The sequence below is a fragment of the Saccopteryx leptura genome, chromosome 10 (assembly GCF_036850995.1).
Source record: "Saccopteryx leptura isolate mSacLep1 chromosome 10, mSacLep1_pri_phased_curated, whole genome shotgun sequence".
Classification (NCBI taxonomy): domain Eukaryota; kingdom Metazoa; phylum Chordata; class Mammalia; order Chiroptera; family Emballonuridae; genus Saccopteryx; species Saccopteryx leptura.
Genome location: NC_089512.1, coordinates 44,858,104 through 44,875,522, shown reverse-complemented (window position 1 = coordinate 44,875,522; position 17,419 = coordinate 44,858,104). Strand labels below are relative to the sequence as shown.

Here is a 17,419-nt window from a genome sequence, read left to right as displayed (position 1 = left end):
GATGTTTCCCCAGCTCCATCTCTCTGCCTTCCCTCCCCTGATATGGTTCTCATTGTCCTGAACTGCTCAGAGCCACCCCTGTCGCCATAGGATGTTTCTCACATATGTTTGCAACTCTACCCTCACCCCACCTCTGTTCTCCAAATCTGGCAAACTGTGTCACTGATCTCAGGGGTCAACTCTCCCAGGAAGCCCACTCTGAACCCCCGGGGAGTTTTGACATTCCTCCTCTATGAGTGCACCCAGCTCCTGCTGCCATCCTGGGTCACACCACAATACCGTAAGCAGGCACGTGCAATTTGTCAACATGCCACCCCAAACATCCAGAGGCCGGGACTACGGCTCTTTCATGTTTATCATCCCCTTCCCAGCAGCACAAGGCAGGCCTTTCAAGTATGCTCAGAACTGGTGCGCTGAGCCAGGCACTGAGCTCCATGCTTTTGGTGAAATACCCCTTGAATCCTCACATGGGAGGGCTGAGAGAAAGGGGTTACCCAAGCAGCCTGGGGGTTGGGAGCGTCAAGCAGCTTCCTTAAGAAGACACCCAAGCTGGGCCTGAAGGGCGGAAACGAAGCTGGCCACATGGGGAAGAGGAGGACTGCAGCATGGGCAAACGCAGCAGCCAGAGGCAGCCAGTGGGCTCCAGATGCCCTTGGAGGCCTGGTCCAGTGAGCCCCACCAGGGCTGATGTGCAGGGAGCCCTGGGAGAAGTCGGCTGCAAAGGAGCCCAAAGGAGCAGACCCTCAGCTGAAGGCTGCCCTTGCCCTGGCTACTGGGAGACTTGCCAGGTCGCCCCTGCCTCCCCCAGGGCATGCTTCTCCTGGCCAGCCTTGTCCAGGTCCCCAGCTCCTCCGGCTGCCCTGTGGAACAATGAGCAGCTCTGCTGAGCCAAGCAGATGGCAGCTGCTCAGATGTCAGACAAGCAAAAGGGACTGTGGGGGCATCAGAAGAGACAGTAGGCAGGCAAATCAATGAATAACGAGTATCATGGTATAGGTATAAAAACCCATGAATCTAATGAGGCCCTGGGGCCATTGAACCCATAGTCATCATGAATAACAGAATAGAAGACACCTTTATTGATAATTAACTTGGTGCCACTGGGCATGCATTTCTCTGTGGTATGATTTCCAAGCAGAGAAGATTTCTATGAGCCTCCTGTGTATACGAGTCTCTTTCATTACAGCTGCTTTACCTGCTCACCTCATCAACAATCACTTTCATCCCACTGGCATATCTATAACCTTCTTGTATAAAGATGCCAATGGAATCTCAACATCAAAAAAATGTCAGAAAGCATTACTTCTAAAGTAGTTCCTTGGGCTCCCTCACTCATAAAAGCATCTAGTACAGTGGTCCCCAACCTTTTTTGGGCCAGGGACCGGTTTAATGTCAGAAAATATTTTCACGGACCAGCCTTTAGGGTGGGACGGATACATGTATCACGTGACCGAGACAAGCATCAAGAGTGAGTCTTAGACGGATGTAACAGAGGGAATCTGGTCATTTTTTAAAAAATAAAACATCATTCAGACTTAAATATAAATAAAACAGAAATAATGTTTAAGTTACTTATTCTTTCTCTGCGGACCGGTACCAAACGGCCCATGGACCGGTACCGGTCCACGGCCTGGGGGTTGGGGACCACTGATCTAGTATACTTAGAATCCTTAGTAAAATAAGCAGGTGCTGTTCCTTGCAGGCCCTCTGCCTTCTCTACCCACCCCCGTCCTCTGCAGTGCACATGGGTGAGTCCATGTGTATTATTAGCCAACACTCCTGCAGCTCTAACTAGCAAGCAAGTCAAACTGGCCCATACTACTTTTTCCAGCTTTGGACCTCACAGTAGGAAGAATACCCATCAGCCAGGCAATAGACCTCAGGCCAAGGCAGGTCAAGGGACTGGCCTGGGGTCTTGCAGTCTGTAAGCTCAGGCCTGCCAAACTCCTGGGCCTGGAAGTTATGCATCTTTCATCTACCCATCCAGCATTTATTGAGCATCTTCTGGTAATTCTTCAGAGACTAAGAATAAGTAAGGTCTCTGCTCCTCTGGGGCTTACTATCTAGTTGGGGAGGGTGGTAAGATATTAAAAGAAAAAAAAGGGGGAGCCTGACCAGGCGGTGGCACAGTGGATACAGCATCGGCCTGGGACACAGAGGACCCAGGTTTGAAACCCCCAGGTCGCTGGCTTGAGTACGGGTTCACCAGCTTGAGTGTGGGGTTGCCAGCTTGCGTGTAGGATCTTGGACATGACCCCATGGTCGCTGGCTTGAGCCCAAAGGGCACTGGCTTGAGCCCAAGGCCGCTGGCTCGAGCCCAAGGTCGCTGGCTTGAACAAGGGGTCACTGGCTTGGCTGCCGCCTCCTAGTCAAGGCACATATGAGAAAGCAATCATTGAACTACTAAAGTGTTGCAACAAGGAATTGATGCTTCTCATCTCTTTCCCTTTCTGTCTGTCCCTCTCCACTAAAAAAAAGAAAAAGAAACAAAAGGAAGGGGAGCAGGCCTTCTTGGTCATGGTGCCTTCACACACCTTGATTGCTAGTGCAGGGGCATGGGTGCAGGGATGGTGCAGTGAAGACAGGGTAGAAAGGAGACACTGGGAAGTCAGCCCAAGAGAATTGTCAGTAACAGCCTCAGGCAAAATCTGACCTTGCTAGCAACAAGTTGTGGCTCAGGATCCAGCACTATGAACATGTCTGGAAGGAGATGTTTCATCAGATGAATAGCTTCTTTTAATTTTTGTTTATTCTATGGATAGTCCCCACGGATTAGAGAAAAGGAGAACAAGGACCCAGGGTCAGGGTCAGATCATAACTCACCAGCACAGGCTCCTAGCCCACAGTCCCCACCTGGCCTTGGGCCTCAAGCCACCTTAGTTACTTCCCCAAACGCAGTGATCCACAGGGTTAGTAGGTAATGTTCACCAGGTGTCTACAGTCAGCTCATTACCTGGGAGTCATTTAGATTTGCACAAAGATAGGCCAGCATCTTTCTTTCTCAGGAAGCCAAGCCAATGCTGGTGGCCCCCAGCTCAGCTCCCCACGCCAGGGTCTGAGCCAGGGCAGAGGACAAAAATCTAGCTGCATACCTGACCTTTTCCCACCAGCTTTAGCCTTAAGAGCCTGCTGTATGCAAGCCCTTTATAAGTACCTAAAAACTGACTTTGGTAAAGCCCTGTGGTAGCCCCCACCCTGGGTCAGATCACCACCCACCCTCCTTGAAGTGGCTCCTCCCCCATGCCAACCACATGGTGTGGTAGGGATGCCAGGCTCCTCTGAGACCCTGTTCTTGCCATGCTGACTGCTCCAGCAATGGGGACCCGACACTAGCCAACTGTGGCAATAAAGGCCCTTTCCAGGAAAGAGAGGCTTCTCAGGTGGAAGAGTCAGTTTTACAGGGAGCTAGGTGGCCTCCGAAGCCCTGCCTCTTGCCATCTGTGCCTTAAGCTGCCTCCTGCTGTCCTGCTTGTGTGTTGTTTAGTTAGTCAGCTCTCTGTCTGACTACACAGACGCCTGGCACAGTAAAGTTAGGTGCTGGGAGCCACAGATGTCCAGTGAAGGCAAGCATGATGGGGCTCAAGTGCTGGCTCAGCTCTGTCCTCGTCACTCTGGGCTCAGCTGCCCCACAAGTCACACTGCTGACTGCACCAGCCAAGAGCCTCATGGGACCGACGTGTGGCTTCACCATCTGCTTTTTACCTTCCTAACTCCAGGGCCTGCCTCACTCTTGGTGGGACCTCAGCCTTGGCTGGTCATCTCTCTTGAGGTCTGTAGTCACCTCTTCCTTGGGACTCCTCTTTTTTAGTGCCATTAAAGTCTGTCCTCAGTCACCCCTGTCGCCACAGCTGTCCATGGTTCTGAATGCAGGGAGGCAATGTGGGGTGAGGTCAGGAGGTCACAGTCACAAAAACCTGGGTTCAAGCCCTGGCCGGTTGGTTCAGTGGTAGAGCGGCGGCCCGGCGTGTGGAGGTCCCGGGTTTGACTCCCGGTCAGGGCACACAGGAGAAGCGCCCATCTGCTTCTCCACCTCCTTTCTCTCTATCTTTCTCTTCCCCTCCCGCAGCCAAGGCTCCATTGGAGCAAAGTTGGCCCCGGTGCTGAGGATGGCTCCATGGCCTCCACCTCAGGAGCTAGAATGGCTCCAGTTGCAACGAAGAAATGGCCCAGATGGGCAGAGCATCGCCCCCTGGTGGGCGTGCCGGGTGGATCCCAGTCAGGCACATGCGTGAGAGTCTGTCTTTCTGCTTCCCCGCTTCTCACTTCAGAAAAATACAAAAAAACCAACACCTGGGTTCAAGTAAATACCTCCATTACTTCCTAGCCACGTGACCTGTGGCAAGTATTCCTGCCTCGTGACATATCATTTCCTTCATCTGTAAAATGATCCCTACTACTGTCACCTGATTTCTCCGATTTCTTCCTCCCAGTAATCCAGATGGCTCTTCAATTCTCTCTCCCTCACTGGCATGCCAAGGAATAATGATTTGTTCTCACAGGCAATTCCCACAATTCCCTCAGTGCTCCTCAATCCACTAAATTGTCTTAAATGCCCAATCTGTCTCTACCATGCCCTGAATATAAACATGTCTGTGTGTAACTCTCAAATACAAACCAGAACCACAACACCAGTTTTTTACGCCTTTGGCCATTTGTTTTTAAAGGCAGAGGTAGAAATCATGTTTACAGGCAAAATGTGAAAAATCAAGTACAGATTGAAAGACTTGGTTTTACACAGACCAGACTGATCAGCTGAATCCATAGTTCCCTATTTGATCTATCCACTTTGGGCCACAATCCAACATCCCAACCTTTCTTGTCATCCTCATTCTTTATCACTCTTCATTCCTCATTCTTCCTGCCCCATGGTGAACCACTGTTAGACAAGAGTCTAATAAGTGCTTTTGGTGCCAGTGATAAGCCTGGTCCCATTAACAGAGTCGGCAAACCACAACAGGGGTGACTCGCAGGGTTGGGGGCTCAGTTCCTGCCTTATGTTCCCAAGCTCATATCTCTCTCCTGCCTGACCCCTCCCTCTGACATCTGCCACAGAGACCTCAGGCAGGCCAAGGTTCAGGGGCAGAAGTCACACTGTGGCCTGAGCTCAGATGCAGTCTCTCAGAGGCCAGGAAATCTCACACTCCTCTGGGGCCACTGACAACTGGCCTCGACCTAACAGGGTCCTTAGACGATGCAAGCACCGAGGGCTTCAAATCAGGACAGAAACTAGACATCACAAAATTCCAGGACAGGCCCCCCAGAAGAACTATGAGAAGACTCTCAGGATCCTTACCCACTTCAGGACCTAGATCCCTCAGCCTCACCTTTGAGAGTCTGATAGAAGCTACTGAGCCTCATCCCTGAAAAAGGACTGCATATACAAGCTTTTGAATTTGATTTCGGGGGTTCACGGGACTTATGAAGCCACACAGACAATACAGACAACTACAGACTTAGGCTAAGAACACAATGTACCTGAGAAAAGGTATCCAATTTCATTACCCTTGAGAAGATATTTTTTATTTTTCAAAATGAAAAGGAGATCTTTACAATTCATATAAACATGTCTTCATCCTAAAATAGACATTCAATACTAAGGTATAAAAGGAAATGAAAATCACCCCTAATCTTACCACCCAGAGAAACCTACAGCAAATATTTTAGTGTGTGTGTGTGTGTGTGAGAGAGAGAGTATGGCTGGATGTCCTGCCAGTAAACCTGGGCTTCTGTCCTTCCTCTGGTGGGAATGGTGACAGTCACTATGGCCCAAGGACATTCTTCCCCTTTGCCGAAGAGGGACAAATAAATTTCCTGTGTCTCAAAGGTCTGCACCCCAGTGAGGCCACCAAACCAACTGCCCAGGAAGACTGGCCAGTCATCTGCCTTCTGTGAAAAGGGTCAGAGGAGGCGTCCAGGAGGGTGGGAGCTCGGGGGAGACCACTTCGGTGAAAGAGACAATGCAGCAGAGGCCGAGGGAGGGGCTATACCCTCTAGTATCTGATGTGGTGAAGACCAGGTGTCCCACTTTTTTGTTGATACCCGGGGCTGGGGAGAGACAGAGCTCTGGCTATTTGGGTCCAGCCCCTCAGATGACATAGAAAAATGAGAAAGGGAGGCAGGGTGGGCAACAGGTGATGCTGGAGCCAGAACCAGGTAAACAGAGGGAAGGCCCGTGGCTGCTGACTCCCTGTCCTGCCCACCCAGGGGCAGCCTGGCTCTGCTGGGTCCCCAGGAGGCATTGTGTGCTGTGGCCACACTGGCAGGGAGAACGCTAAGATGGTCCCAGATATATATATCACACACACACACACACACACACACACACACACACATATATATATATGTATGTATATCACATATATGTATAGTCCATATAAAAAATGAAATCTTATCATTTGTGACAGCATGGATGGACCTAGAGGGTATAATGCTCAGTGAAATAAGTCAGTCAGAGAACGACTGAAAGTCAGAGAAAGAAATACCATATGATATCATTTATATGTGGAATCTAAAGAACAAAATAAGTGATCAGACAAAATTGAAACAGACTCATTGACAGAGAGAACTGGTGGTTGCCAGAGGGGAGGGGGTTGGAGGACAGGGTGAAAGAGGTGAAGGGACTAAGCGACACGAGCTGGTAGTTACAAGATGGTCACGGGAAGTAAAATATAGGGAACACAGTCAATGACATCGCGATGACTCTGTATAGTGCCAGGTAGGTACTGGAATATTGAGAGGAATGCTATGCAAAGCAAATGATTGCCTAGCCACTAGGCTGTACACTCGAAACCAATACAAAGTAAAATTAAACAAACAAACAAACAAACAAACAAGAGATTCTGCCCTCAAGCCCTCACTCCTGACCAGCTTCACAACTGCCCCACCCAAAACCATCCCCCAAGGTGGGGATGCTGTCCAGACCATCTTGATTACCTCTTACTTCACTCTAAGACAGACTTTTTCTCCCTCTCTCTTATTTTTAAAACGCCATCAGTTTGGAACAGGAGCTCTGTTGCCAAGACAACAAGGAGTGGGGTCTGCAGCTGGTTAGTGCAACACTGCAACTTTGCCTGGCCAGACTCCCACTTGTCCCTGGCCCGCCCAATCAGTGGACGCTGCAGTGTAAGCACATCCGGAGCTTCCTCTCATTTGTCTCTTGTCATACAATCTTGGTGATCGGCAGATGCCCTCCTTAATTCACTGACGACTTTTACTACTATTACTAACACTTTCTAGTCTGCCTGACTAACCCTGCTGGTTCCCTCTCCTCTCAGTGCGAGATGCCTCTTCTTCTCCTCCCTCTCTCCCTCTCCCTCTCCCTCTCCCTCTCCCTCTCCCTCTCCCTCTCCCTCTCCCTCTCCCTCTCCCTCTCCCTCTCCCTCTCCCTCTCCCTCTCCCTCTCCCTCTCCCTCTCCCTCTCCCTCTCCCTCTCCCTCTCCCTCTCCCTCTCCCTCTCCCTCTCCCTCTCCCTCTCCCTCTCCCTCTCCCTCTCCCTCTCCCTCTCCCTCTCCCTCTCCCTCTCCCTCTCCTTTTTTTTTTTATTTGGTGAGAGGAGAGGAGACAGAGACAGACTCCCACATGCGTCCAACCAGGATCTACCCGGCAAGCCCACTAGGGGCGATGCTCTGCCCATCTGGGGCGTTGCTTGGTTGCTCAGGAATGGAGCCATTTTAATGCCTGAGGCATAGACCATGGAGTCATCCTCAGTGTCCAGAGCCAACTTGCTCAAATCACTTGAGCCATGACTATGGGAGAGAAAGAGAGAGAAAAAGAGAGAGAGAAGGAGAGGGGGAAGGGTAGAGAAGCAGATGGTCACTTCTCCTGTGTGCCCTGACTGGGAATCAAACCCGGGACTTCCACACCCTGAGCCCACACTCTACTGCTGAGCCAAACGGCCAAGGTGGGAGACTCCCTTTCCTATCAATACTGCTGATACACATGTACACACACACACCGTATTCCCATGTAAAAATTAATATCTTATGACAACCTTCCAGGTAAATTCAGACAGGTCTATGTAATTGTGCTATAATGGATACATGAGTATTTACTTTGGACACTTTAGTTGCCTTCCCCCTTTTTTCCTATATAAACAAGGCTGCAATGAACATATATTCTTAGGAAAAATTCTCTAAGATCAGAAACTAGAAAAAAAAAGGAAGGAAGGAAGGGAAGGAAGGAGAGAAGAAGGGAGGGAAGGAGTAAAGGAGAAAAGAAAGAACAAAAGAAAGAAAAAGAAAAAGAGGGAGGAACAGAGGGATAGAGGGAGAGAGGGAGAGGGAAAGAGAGAAAGAGAGGGAAGAAACAGGGCCCCCACCTGGAAGGAAACGAGAAATGACACAGACAGAAGTATGTCTGAAGAGCCTGTGACATGACGTGCTTGCCCCTGTACTATAGTAGCTTCGTGCAACTACATGAGCTTCAAACATTATGATGACCGCTGACTTGTCAGACTTAATTTTGTCATTTATCTATAGAATTTTCTTCATCCACAGATATTTAACTCTATGTGGTAGCTAGACATGAAGCATTCAGAGAAAACTCAGGAATTGGACAGAAAATAAATCTCTAAGAATAAAAATTAATTTAAAAATGCTAAATAAAAAAAAATTAGCGATAATGATGACATGGTTATATTATGATAGAACTCTTAGGTAAAAAATGCAAGTCCTCACCTGACCAGGCGGTGGCACAGTGGACAGAACATCGGACTGGGATGCAGAGGACCCAGGTTTGAAACCCCAAGATCGCCAGCTTGAGCGCGGGCTCATTGGCTTGAGTGCAGAGCCACTGGCTTGAGTGTGAGATCATAGACATGACCCCATGGTCACTGGCTTGGGCCAAAGGCCGCTGGCTTGAAATCCAAGGTCACTGACTTGAGCCCAAGGTTGCTGGCTTGAGCAAGGGGTCACTTGCTCTGCTGTAGCCCCTCCACCCACCCATCAAGGCATATATGAGAAAACAATCAATGAACGACTAAGGTGCCACAACAAAGAATTGATGCTTCTCATCTCTCTCCCTTCCTGCCTGTCTGTACTTCTCTGTCATTTTTAATTCCTCATTCCATTTGAGTCCAGCTCACCAAAATAAAAACCTGGGAGGCACCTTAAAATAGCTTATAAAATAGAGGAGATGGCCCATTAGACCCTTGGCCTTCTAAGGGTTGCATCCTCATATCTCTGCCTCCAAAACATATTCAAGATTTTCATGAATCCCCAAGTTCACTCACCCCCCTGAGGCATACGTTTTGTCCATAAGATATACAACTGTCCTAGAGGAAAGAAGGACTAAGTCCCCGGCTAGATGGCAGGACCAGGCCTGTGCAGCAACTGAGGAGCTCAATGGCAGCTATTAATACCTGAATTTGTGCCTCAGCAAAATGCCTTCCCTTGTATGCCTCAGACCTTCAGAGACGCCCACGGGTGTCAGAGCTGCAAATGTTAACAAGAGCGACCTGCCCTGGCCGGTTGGCTCAGTGGTAGAGCATCGGCCTGGCGTGCAGGAGTCCTGGGTTCAATTCCCGGCCAGGGCACACAGGAGAAGCGCCTATCTGCTTCTCCACCCCTCTCCCGCTCCTTCCTCTCTGTCTCTCTCTTCCCCTCCTGCAGCCAAGGCTCCATTGGAGCAAAAGTTGGCCTGGGCGCTGAGGATGGCTCTGTGGCCTCTGCCTCAGGCGCTAAATGGCTCTGGATGCAACAGAGCAATGCCCCAGATGGGCAGAGCATCGCCCCCTGGTGGGCATGCCGGGTGGATCTTGGTCGGGTGCATGCGGGACTCTGACTGCCTCCCCGTTTCCAACTTCGGAAAAATACAAAAAAAACCCCAACTCCCCCTCCCCCCCAAAAAAACACGAGTGACCTCACAGAGCAGCTGAGGTTGAAGAGCCAGGGTCTGAAGGACCAAGGCAAGGTGAGTGTCACATCTCAGGCACCTTGCAGGGAGGGCCTCCTCGCTGTTCTACTCAGAGGCAATTTTCTTTTCATTTCTACACTGTTCTGCCAAGCATGGTTGTTGTCCATCCTAGCAATGACAGATGCAAAGCAGCATAAGGGAGGTGACATGGGGGCTGGAAGATACAGAAAAACGATGGCTCTGCTGGGGAGAAAGGACTGTAAAGAAAGAGAGACCCACACTCTCCCCAAAGGGGCAGCCTCCGCCCAGCTGCTCAGGGACTGTGGGCCTCAGCTTGCTGGACAGCCTGGTTTTTAAAAGAGATCAGAAGTTTATATGAAATTGCTTAGTTTTACAACATTGGTAAATAAATTTTAAAATGTGAAAACATGGGTTGGGCCAAATGAAACAAATCCACAGGCTGTAGGTTAGGAGCGGCTTCCACGGGCTCCTGGGAGCCCTGGTCTCCTCAAGCCAGGGCTTCACTAACAGCAGATACCATGTCCCCAAACAGGGACAGGGTCTCTCCTAGGCTCAGTCCCCAAAATCCATGCTCTGGCAGGACAACTCACTCATTCACACCCTGCCCACTTGGGCCTTTGGTACCTCTCTGACACCCTTCGCCCCTCACTGACTCCTGCCAGCTCCTCCACCTGCTCTGCCCCCAGCTCCTCCAGTTAGTTGTCTGGACCTTGTCCTGCTTCTCATCTTGCTCTGAAACTCTCCCAGGCCTCTCTGTCCACACCCAGGGAGTTCTCAGTGCTACCTGGCCGACCTCCCCCTCTATGTTCTGGGCATTTATTTCAACCTTCAGCACGCCATGTCCCAGATGGACACAAGATGTTTATGTGAATGAATGCATGAATGAATGGACACATGAAGGAAGCATCTACTGAACTACCCGAGCCACCTACTGCCCACGAGTTGCTTCCAGCATCACTCACCCACCAGCCCCTGAGCAGCCCCAAATTTGTGTCATGAGACTCTGCCAGGGGGCCCATTTCTGGGGCCCACTCACACCACGATTCTGAGTCTGCAGTAAGGGGTCCCAAAAGTGTTCTTTTTCTTTTTGGAACATGCGTTCCTGCAAGCTCCCTGGGCCACTCTGATCAAGGTGTTCTGGAGACCACATCTTGGCAAATGCTGTACTGAACTGTGGTCTTTCCAAGACACAAGTCTAATGGCATCTCCCCTGCTTTGCATCTCCCTGCATCTTCAAGATAAAATGTAGTAACAAAGGTAGCCCTGACCTTGGTCCACTTTCACAGTCACACACACAGGTGACGAGTCTTGTTCTTCTCTCCATCAGCCAGAAATACCCTTCCCAGTTTTCCTGTTGGCCAACTCCTACTCATCCTTCAAGGATGAAGCTCAGATGTTGCTTCCTCTGGGAGTCTTCTCTGGTCTCCCAGGTTGAATTAACTTCTTGTCCTTTATCCTCCCATATCACCCTGCCATAAATGATCTCTAATTCACTTTATTTATCAAACATGCAGACACTAATTACTATGTGCTGGTCACTGTTCTAAGTGTTTTCTAAGTATCAGTTTACTTAGGAAATCCTTTACCAACCCTATGAAATAGGAACTCTCACTATCGTCATTTTACAGATGAGGAAACTGAGCCATGGAGAGGGGAAATAATTGCCACGTAGCTGGTAAGTAGAGGACAGGGATTCGATCCAGGCAGTCTGGCTCCAGGGTCTGTGTTCTTCCGCATGTCCTCATGCTGTCCTAGCACGCTGTACACTGTGTTCCAATGTCTGCTCCTGCCTTTCTATCAGGCAGAGAGCTCCTGCAGCCCCGGAGAGATTCCATTCCATTCCAGGGCCTAGCAGTCAGTGGGAACTCAAGGAGGCTTTGCTAAAGGACAAAGTTGTTCATGCTCAGGACATTGAATCAACAAGGAACATAAAAATTATAAAACCCCCGAGTCTGAAGAGACTATTATTATTTTTTATTTCCAATTGAATTTATTGGGGTGACACTGGTTAACATGATTATGTAGGTTTCAGGTGCCTAATTCTACACATCTCTGTACTGTGTGCTCATCATTCCAAGTCAAGTCTTCATCCATCACCATTTATCGCTCCCATATCCTCCCCCACACTCCCCCCTCTCCAGCAATCCTGTTGTCTGTGTTCAAAAGACTTTAAATGGGGTCAGATGCAATGACCACCCATTCCACCTCTGCGTGATGCTGACACTAAACTGAAATGTGTCTCCATGGTCACTCAGAACAGGCTAGACTGCTCCTGCAAAGGAGCTCCTCAGATAATGAGGACACCCTGGATTTCACTTCTGCAGGACAACCCTGCCCTCTTCCGCCTGGGGATCTGAATCTCTAGTCTGCCTTCAACATCTCTCTTGGAACCTGCTCTGGTCAACTGGGGCCCTGCCCAAGAAGGCGGCTCCCAGAAACAGGTGCCATGAGCCCAGTTTACATTAACCCCTACTAGGGCCAGTGAACTCAGATTGAAAAAACAAAACAAAACAAACAAAACCCCCAAATAAAGGTATGATCCATCTCAAAAGCTCACCCCTTCACCCCCACACAGCTAAAGTAACACAAGCCTGGGCAGCATTCGGGACACTGAGAGCCCTGGTGTCCGAGGAAGCACATTGCCACGGGGGCCGTGCTATTGCCTGAAAGGTTTATGCTGATTAAGCTACCAGAGCCAAGGGGTGTCCACAGGCCTCTGTTCCCACACCAGGTCTTTGTACTCACAGCAACGTTGCAAAGCAACAACCATGATCACAAATATAACGATTAATTCCATTTTACAGAAGAAGAAATAGAGGCTCCAGGGGGTCAGAGTCGCCCAAGAGCACACAGCTGTTAAGTGGCAGAACACCCTTCAAACCCAGGACTAGGATTCCAGAGCCCACCTGTTCCTGACCCGCCGCCACTTTGGGAGTGCCAGTTGGAACAGAGTGAAATGACCGTAAAACAAGCCCAAGGAAAGGCTGCCCTGGAGCAGGAAAACGGACAACTACAAACGAGCAGGAAAAGGAGGAACAACTAACCACTCGCGAGTCTTCACATCTGAAGCTCTTTTCCTGTTGCACTAAGGGAGTCCCTATATTTGAGGGGTTGTTCCTCCCCATACTCATTTTAACTGGAATATCTAAAGCTATTGAAGCCTACTTGTTCCCTTCTACAATTTTAAACATCAGGAATTTCAGAAAGTCCCTATTTCAAAACTCAAAAACATCTAGGATTGAAAACACAAAATGAATGATTTTCATTAAAGACTATTAACCTATAGCAAGTTATTACCACCATTCAAAATAAACATACTTTGAGAAATTATGAACTATATTGTAACCTTTTTTTTTATCTATTCTCTACCATCTCTACCCCTGACCGTAGAGAGATGCCTAACTCATGTGAGCACTTAATAAATACATGTGGGTTCATGGGCATACTTCCTGTATCGAGAGAAAGAAAACTGCTTATTTAAACAACCTGATTTTTAAAATTGCATTCTGGATCATAACTTTATTTCAGAACATCAGAAAAAGAAAAGTACCAAAAGGACAAAAAATATACAATTGTTGCAGAAAGAAAAAAAAAAAATCCCAAACAAATAAAAAAACTGGTGTTTATTTAAAGCATGAGAAAACCAAGTTATATCTGATTGCCTCAAATATAGTCCCTAAAATAGTTGTATGTGCTAATTTAATGTTCAAAAATTAGTCAAAAGAAATGGTGAAGAAGAAGTCCCTATATTTCAGGGTAGGAACAAAAAACCTAAATACTCAAGCACATACCTGTTTATCATGAACTAGTAAAGTTTCTAACACCAGAAAAATTAGCAACCAACAAAGCAATTAAATAAAAAAACCAATTAAACTCCACTTCCACAGAAATGGGTAAATCCCAAAATGACATTTTACCTAGAAGTAGAAGAGCAGTAACAGCATCCATATCTTAATATCTTTCCAAACTCCAACGTATCCAAGAAGAAAGAGCTCAGACCCAAGCAGGCTTGTTCACCCTGCAAAATTTTCCTTTCAAGAAGTATGGCTGAAAATTGGCTCTCCTAAAACAGAAGGGACTTTCACAAGAGTTATATAAGCAAAACACACAGGCCAATTCAGTGACGTGGAAACCACCTCATGCAACAGAAACGCAGCAAACACAAGTAACCCCCATTCACGTCTCAGATCCTGTCAGTGTCTCAGAATAAAAATCAAGGCTGACTGTACCCTCCTACCTCTTCAGCCAAAGGATGGAAAATTTTTCATGAAAAGTTCTAAACAGTTAGATGACTGAGAGTTCTAACACATTTTTTGGAAAGGATTCTATATTTTACAGTTCTTTAACCATCTGGAGTATCTTTAAATTTCTTATATCCACCTTCCCTGGACCGCTTTTTCCTGTTCTGGAAGGATGAAATGAGTGTTTTAAATTCTCTTCACTGTTAGAAATAGCCTTTCATACGCACTAGATGTGTGCATGAGATCTGTCACAAGTTGGACGTCAATCAGGGAAACTTGCTCAGAGCCTCCTCGCTTCAAACCACTTACTCCAAATGCCAAGTCTTTCCCACATTCCTCTGTGCACTTGGAACATCCCACTCACCGAGCCACCTGCTCGTCTTCCCATCATTCAAATTGCAGAAGAAACGCCACCCCCTCACGGAGCCATCCTCGGCGGTGATGGGTGCCAATCACCTGTCTCCCACACGAGGATGAGGATAAGGAGGTAAACGGAGGAAAGGCAAGCGACAGCAAAAATACTATTCCCAGCATGGCCCAGACATTTTGTCAACTTCAAGTATCAGCACCAGAAGGAAAGGGAACCAGGGTCAGATCTGCTTTTCAGATCAGGTGGAGATCCATTCACTCATCTGACAAACATTCATGAAACAACGACTGCGCAGTGGGCAATGTGCTTCCCGGGTGTGGAGGGAAACAGGACGTGGTCCCTGCTGTCAGAGCAGACAGTCTCGTAGGAGGGAAAGATACAAGAACTGAAAATCTGCAAGGAGGGAAACAGGTTCACGATGTTCTGGATGTACATCAAAGAAGCACCACGCTCAGTTGGGGGTCATGGAAGGTTCCTGGAGGAGAAGAGGGCTCAGTGAACCAGGTGGAGGAGAGGAAGGAAGAGCGTTGAGGAGAAGAACACTCCAGGCAGAGGGGCTGGCGGGATCCGGGCACAGCGAGCAGGCTGGGTATGGAGAGAAAGACCAGCAACTGGGCAATGCGGAGTCATCAAGTCCACGGTGAGAGAGGCCACAGATGGCGAAGGGCCTCTGAGACCAGGGGCCGCCACTAAAGGGTTACACGGGCCAAAGGACCAGATCTGTGTTCGAGGACAGCCACTCATGGGAGAGCAGTGTGGTACACAGATCTGGGTCCAGGCTGAGCACAGGCTCCCCGTGAAGGGCAGAGTGTGGGTGGTGAGGTCCATGGCCTGGCTCCACCGGCCACACTCTTGCCTTGTCACACACGCAGTGTCCCATGCACAGTCCCTGCTGCCCAGGGGACTGAGTTTCACATCTAATGCCCCCACCCTCCCCAACAACTCCAGCCCCACTGCTCATTAAACAGAGTATAGACAGCCAACCCTTAAAGAACCAGCCAGAGGGCCAAATACCTCTCTGCTCTGGTGGCTCGGCAGGACATGACAAGAAAACAAGTCGGACCAGTGTCTCGCCTCGGGAATCTAAGAATCCGGGAATACCCATGCAGTTTAGGAAATCTGTGAAGCCAAAAATAGGTCACAAGACCTACTGAGTGCTTTTGCTCCTCATAGCCAAGAAAGACACCCAGAACCTTTGCTCAGTGGTTTAGGATTCCTACTCCCAACCCTCCACCATTAGCAGCAATAATAAAAAGACTGGTCGTTTTAGACTTCACTGTTCATTGGAACAACAAGGGCTTTGGGCCTACTGGTTTGTCTGGAGGGCCCTCTGTTTCAGAGCGAAGCCCCTCTGCTCCCGGATACTCACAGAACTGCAGGCTGAGGCTCAGGAAGGCCAGCAGCGCAGCCAGGGCCAGCAGCAGCAAGAAGCGGTTGCGGAAAAGCATTATTGTTTGTTCTATCTCCTCTTCATGGTTTCACCTCAAACCGGGAACATGCCCTGTGAATAAAGCAGAGGCAATAAACATGTGTTCCGGGGTGGAAAACCAAGTTTGTCAACTGAAAGTAATCCAATTAGCCAAGGCCTTTGGCAGGCAAACATGAGTCCTAGTGGGAGAACAATAGCAGGTGCAGTTACAGCTTCTCCCTGCAGTGAGGACACCAGTAGGAGGACACCATTTGGTGAATGGTTCGTTTATCTGCTAACAGGGAATGGGATACTTTATGACCTTTCCAAAGAAAAACATCAAGGGAGTTGACTGGGCACTTGTGCTAGGCCAGCTTGTGCTCACCCCATTCTGACTCCCAACTCCTAAGCCTGCAACTTTTTTTGATGAGTGTTTTGCTAAGATGGCACTGATCTTCCTTATTTGTAACATTAACTTGAATATCAATCACTGCCACCTGTCCCACAGTAATGACTAATTCAGGGACAGCTGGGGTGTGCCAGAGGATTTGTTCCTGCATTAAGTAGCCCCCCTCACCTGTTAATTAGAGACCTTCCCCCATCCTGACCATTGAACTATTTCTCTGTATCCATGGGTCTGCCTGCAGCTCCACTTACCCGTTCTAATTTCCTCTAAATACCTCAGGACTTTAACAAAATGTCGAATGAGGCCTTAAATGACCCTACTGTGAAAAAAGTGAAAGTTTGCTAGAGGTTTCATATCATCACTATTAGATACCAAGTTTATTTCCTGGTCTCATTGGCATTTGAAATAATTTTTTGTGTGTGTGACAGAGACAGAAAGAGAAAGAGAGAGAGAGAGAGAGAGTCAGAGAGAGGGACAGGCAGACAGGAAGGGAGAGAGACAAGAAGCATGAATTCTTCGTTGTGGCACCTTAGTTGTTCATTGATTGCTTTCTCATATGTGCCTTGACTGGGGGGCTACAGCAGACCGAGTGACCCCTTGCTCAAGCCAGCAATCCCACACTCAAGCCAGCGACCTTGGGTTTTGAATCTGGGTCCTCTATGTCCTAGTCTGACTCCCTATCCACAGCACCACTGCCTGGTCAGGCTGAAATAAAACTTGAAAATCACACTCTCTTCAGAAAAGGATCTTCAACTAGAATAAAATTAAAACAGTCGTTTTCAACTGGATTTTAATGGGAGAATCTTCTCCTCCTTCAAATACAACTCCTTTGGGCCCCAGATAGACACGGTCAGATAAAAGCTCGCCTGCTCACCTGGGAGGGATGCACAGCTTTGTCAGTACACTAAAAACTACTGAATTGCACGCTGAGTGAATTGTATGCTATGTAAATTGTATCTCAATACAGCAATTTTTGTGTTTTTTTTTTTTAAAGCCTTATCTGCAGGGCATGAAATAGCACACCCCTACCCACTCAAGGAGGTTTGAGAACCACTCTTATATGGGATATGTCAGACTTTCTGCCAATAGAAAACATCTGCTAAAAGACTGACAGAAATACA

The 17,419-nt window shown here is 48.4% G+C and overlaps 1 protein-coding gene across 5 annotated transcripts in view; it reads right to left on the bottom strand.

The window, feature by feature from the left end:
* The window catches only part of PXYLP1 (2-phosphoxylose phosphatase 1), a 76,247-nt gene that overhangs the window by 21,682 nt on the left and 37,146 nt on the right, over positions 1–17,419 (bottom strand). For 4 of the 5 annotated variants that reach the window (XM_066351094.1, XM_066351095.1, XM_066351096.1 and 1 more), the window contains one exon: positions 15,854–15,985. In XM_066351094.1, the coding sequence (XP_066207191.1) occupies positions 15,854–15,932 (79 nt within the window). In that variant the 5' untranslated portion in view covers positions 15,933–15,985. Of the gene's footprint in view, positions 1–13,790; positions 13,943–15,853; positions 15,986–17,419 lie in introns of those variants that run through there. The other variant, XM_066351097.1, reaches the window with a different exon arrangement.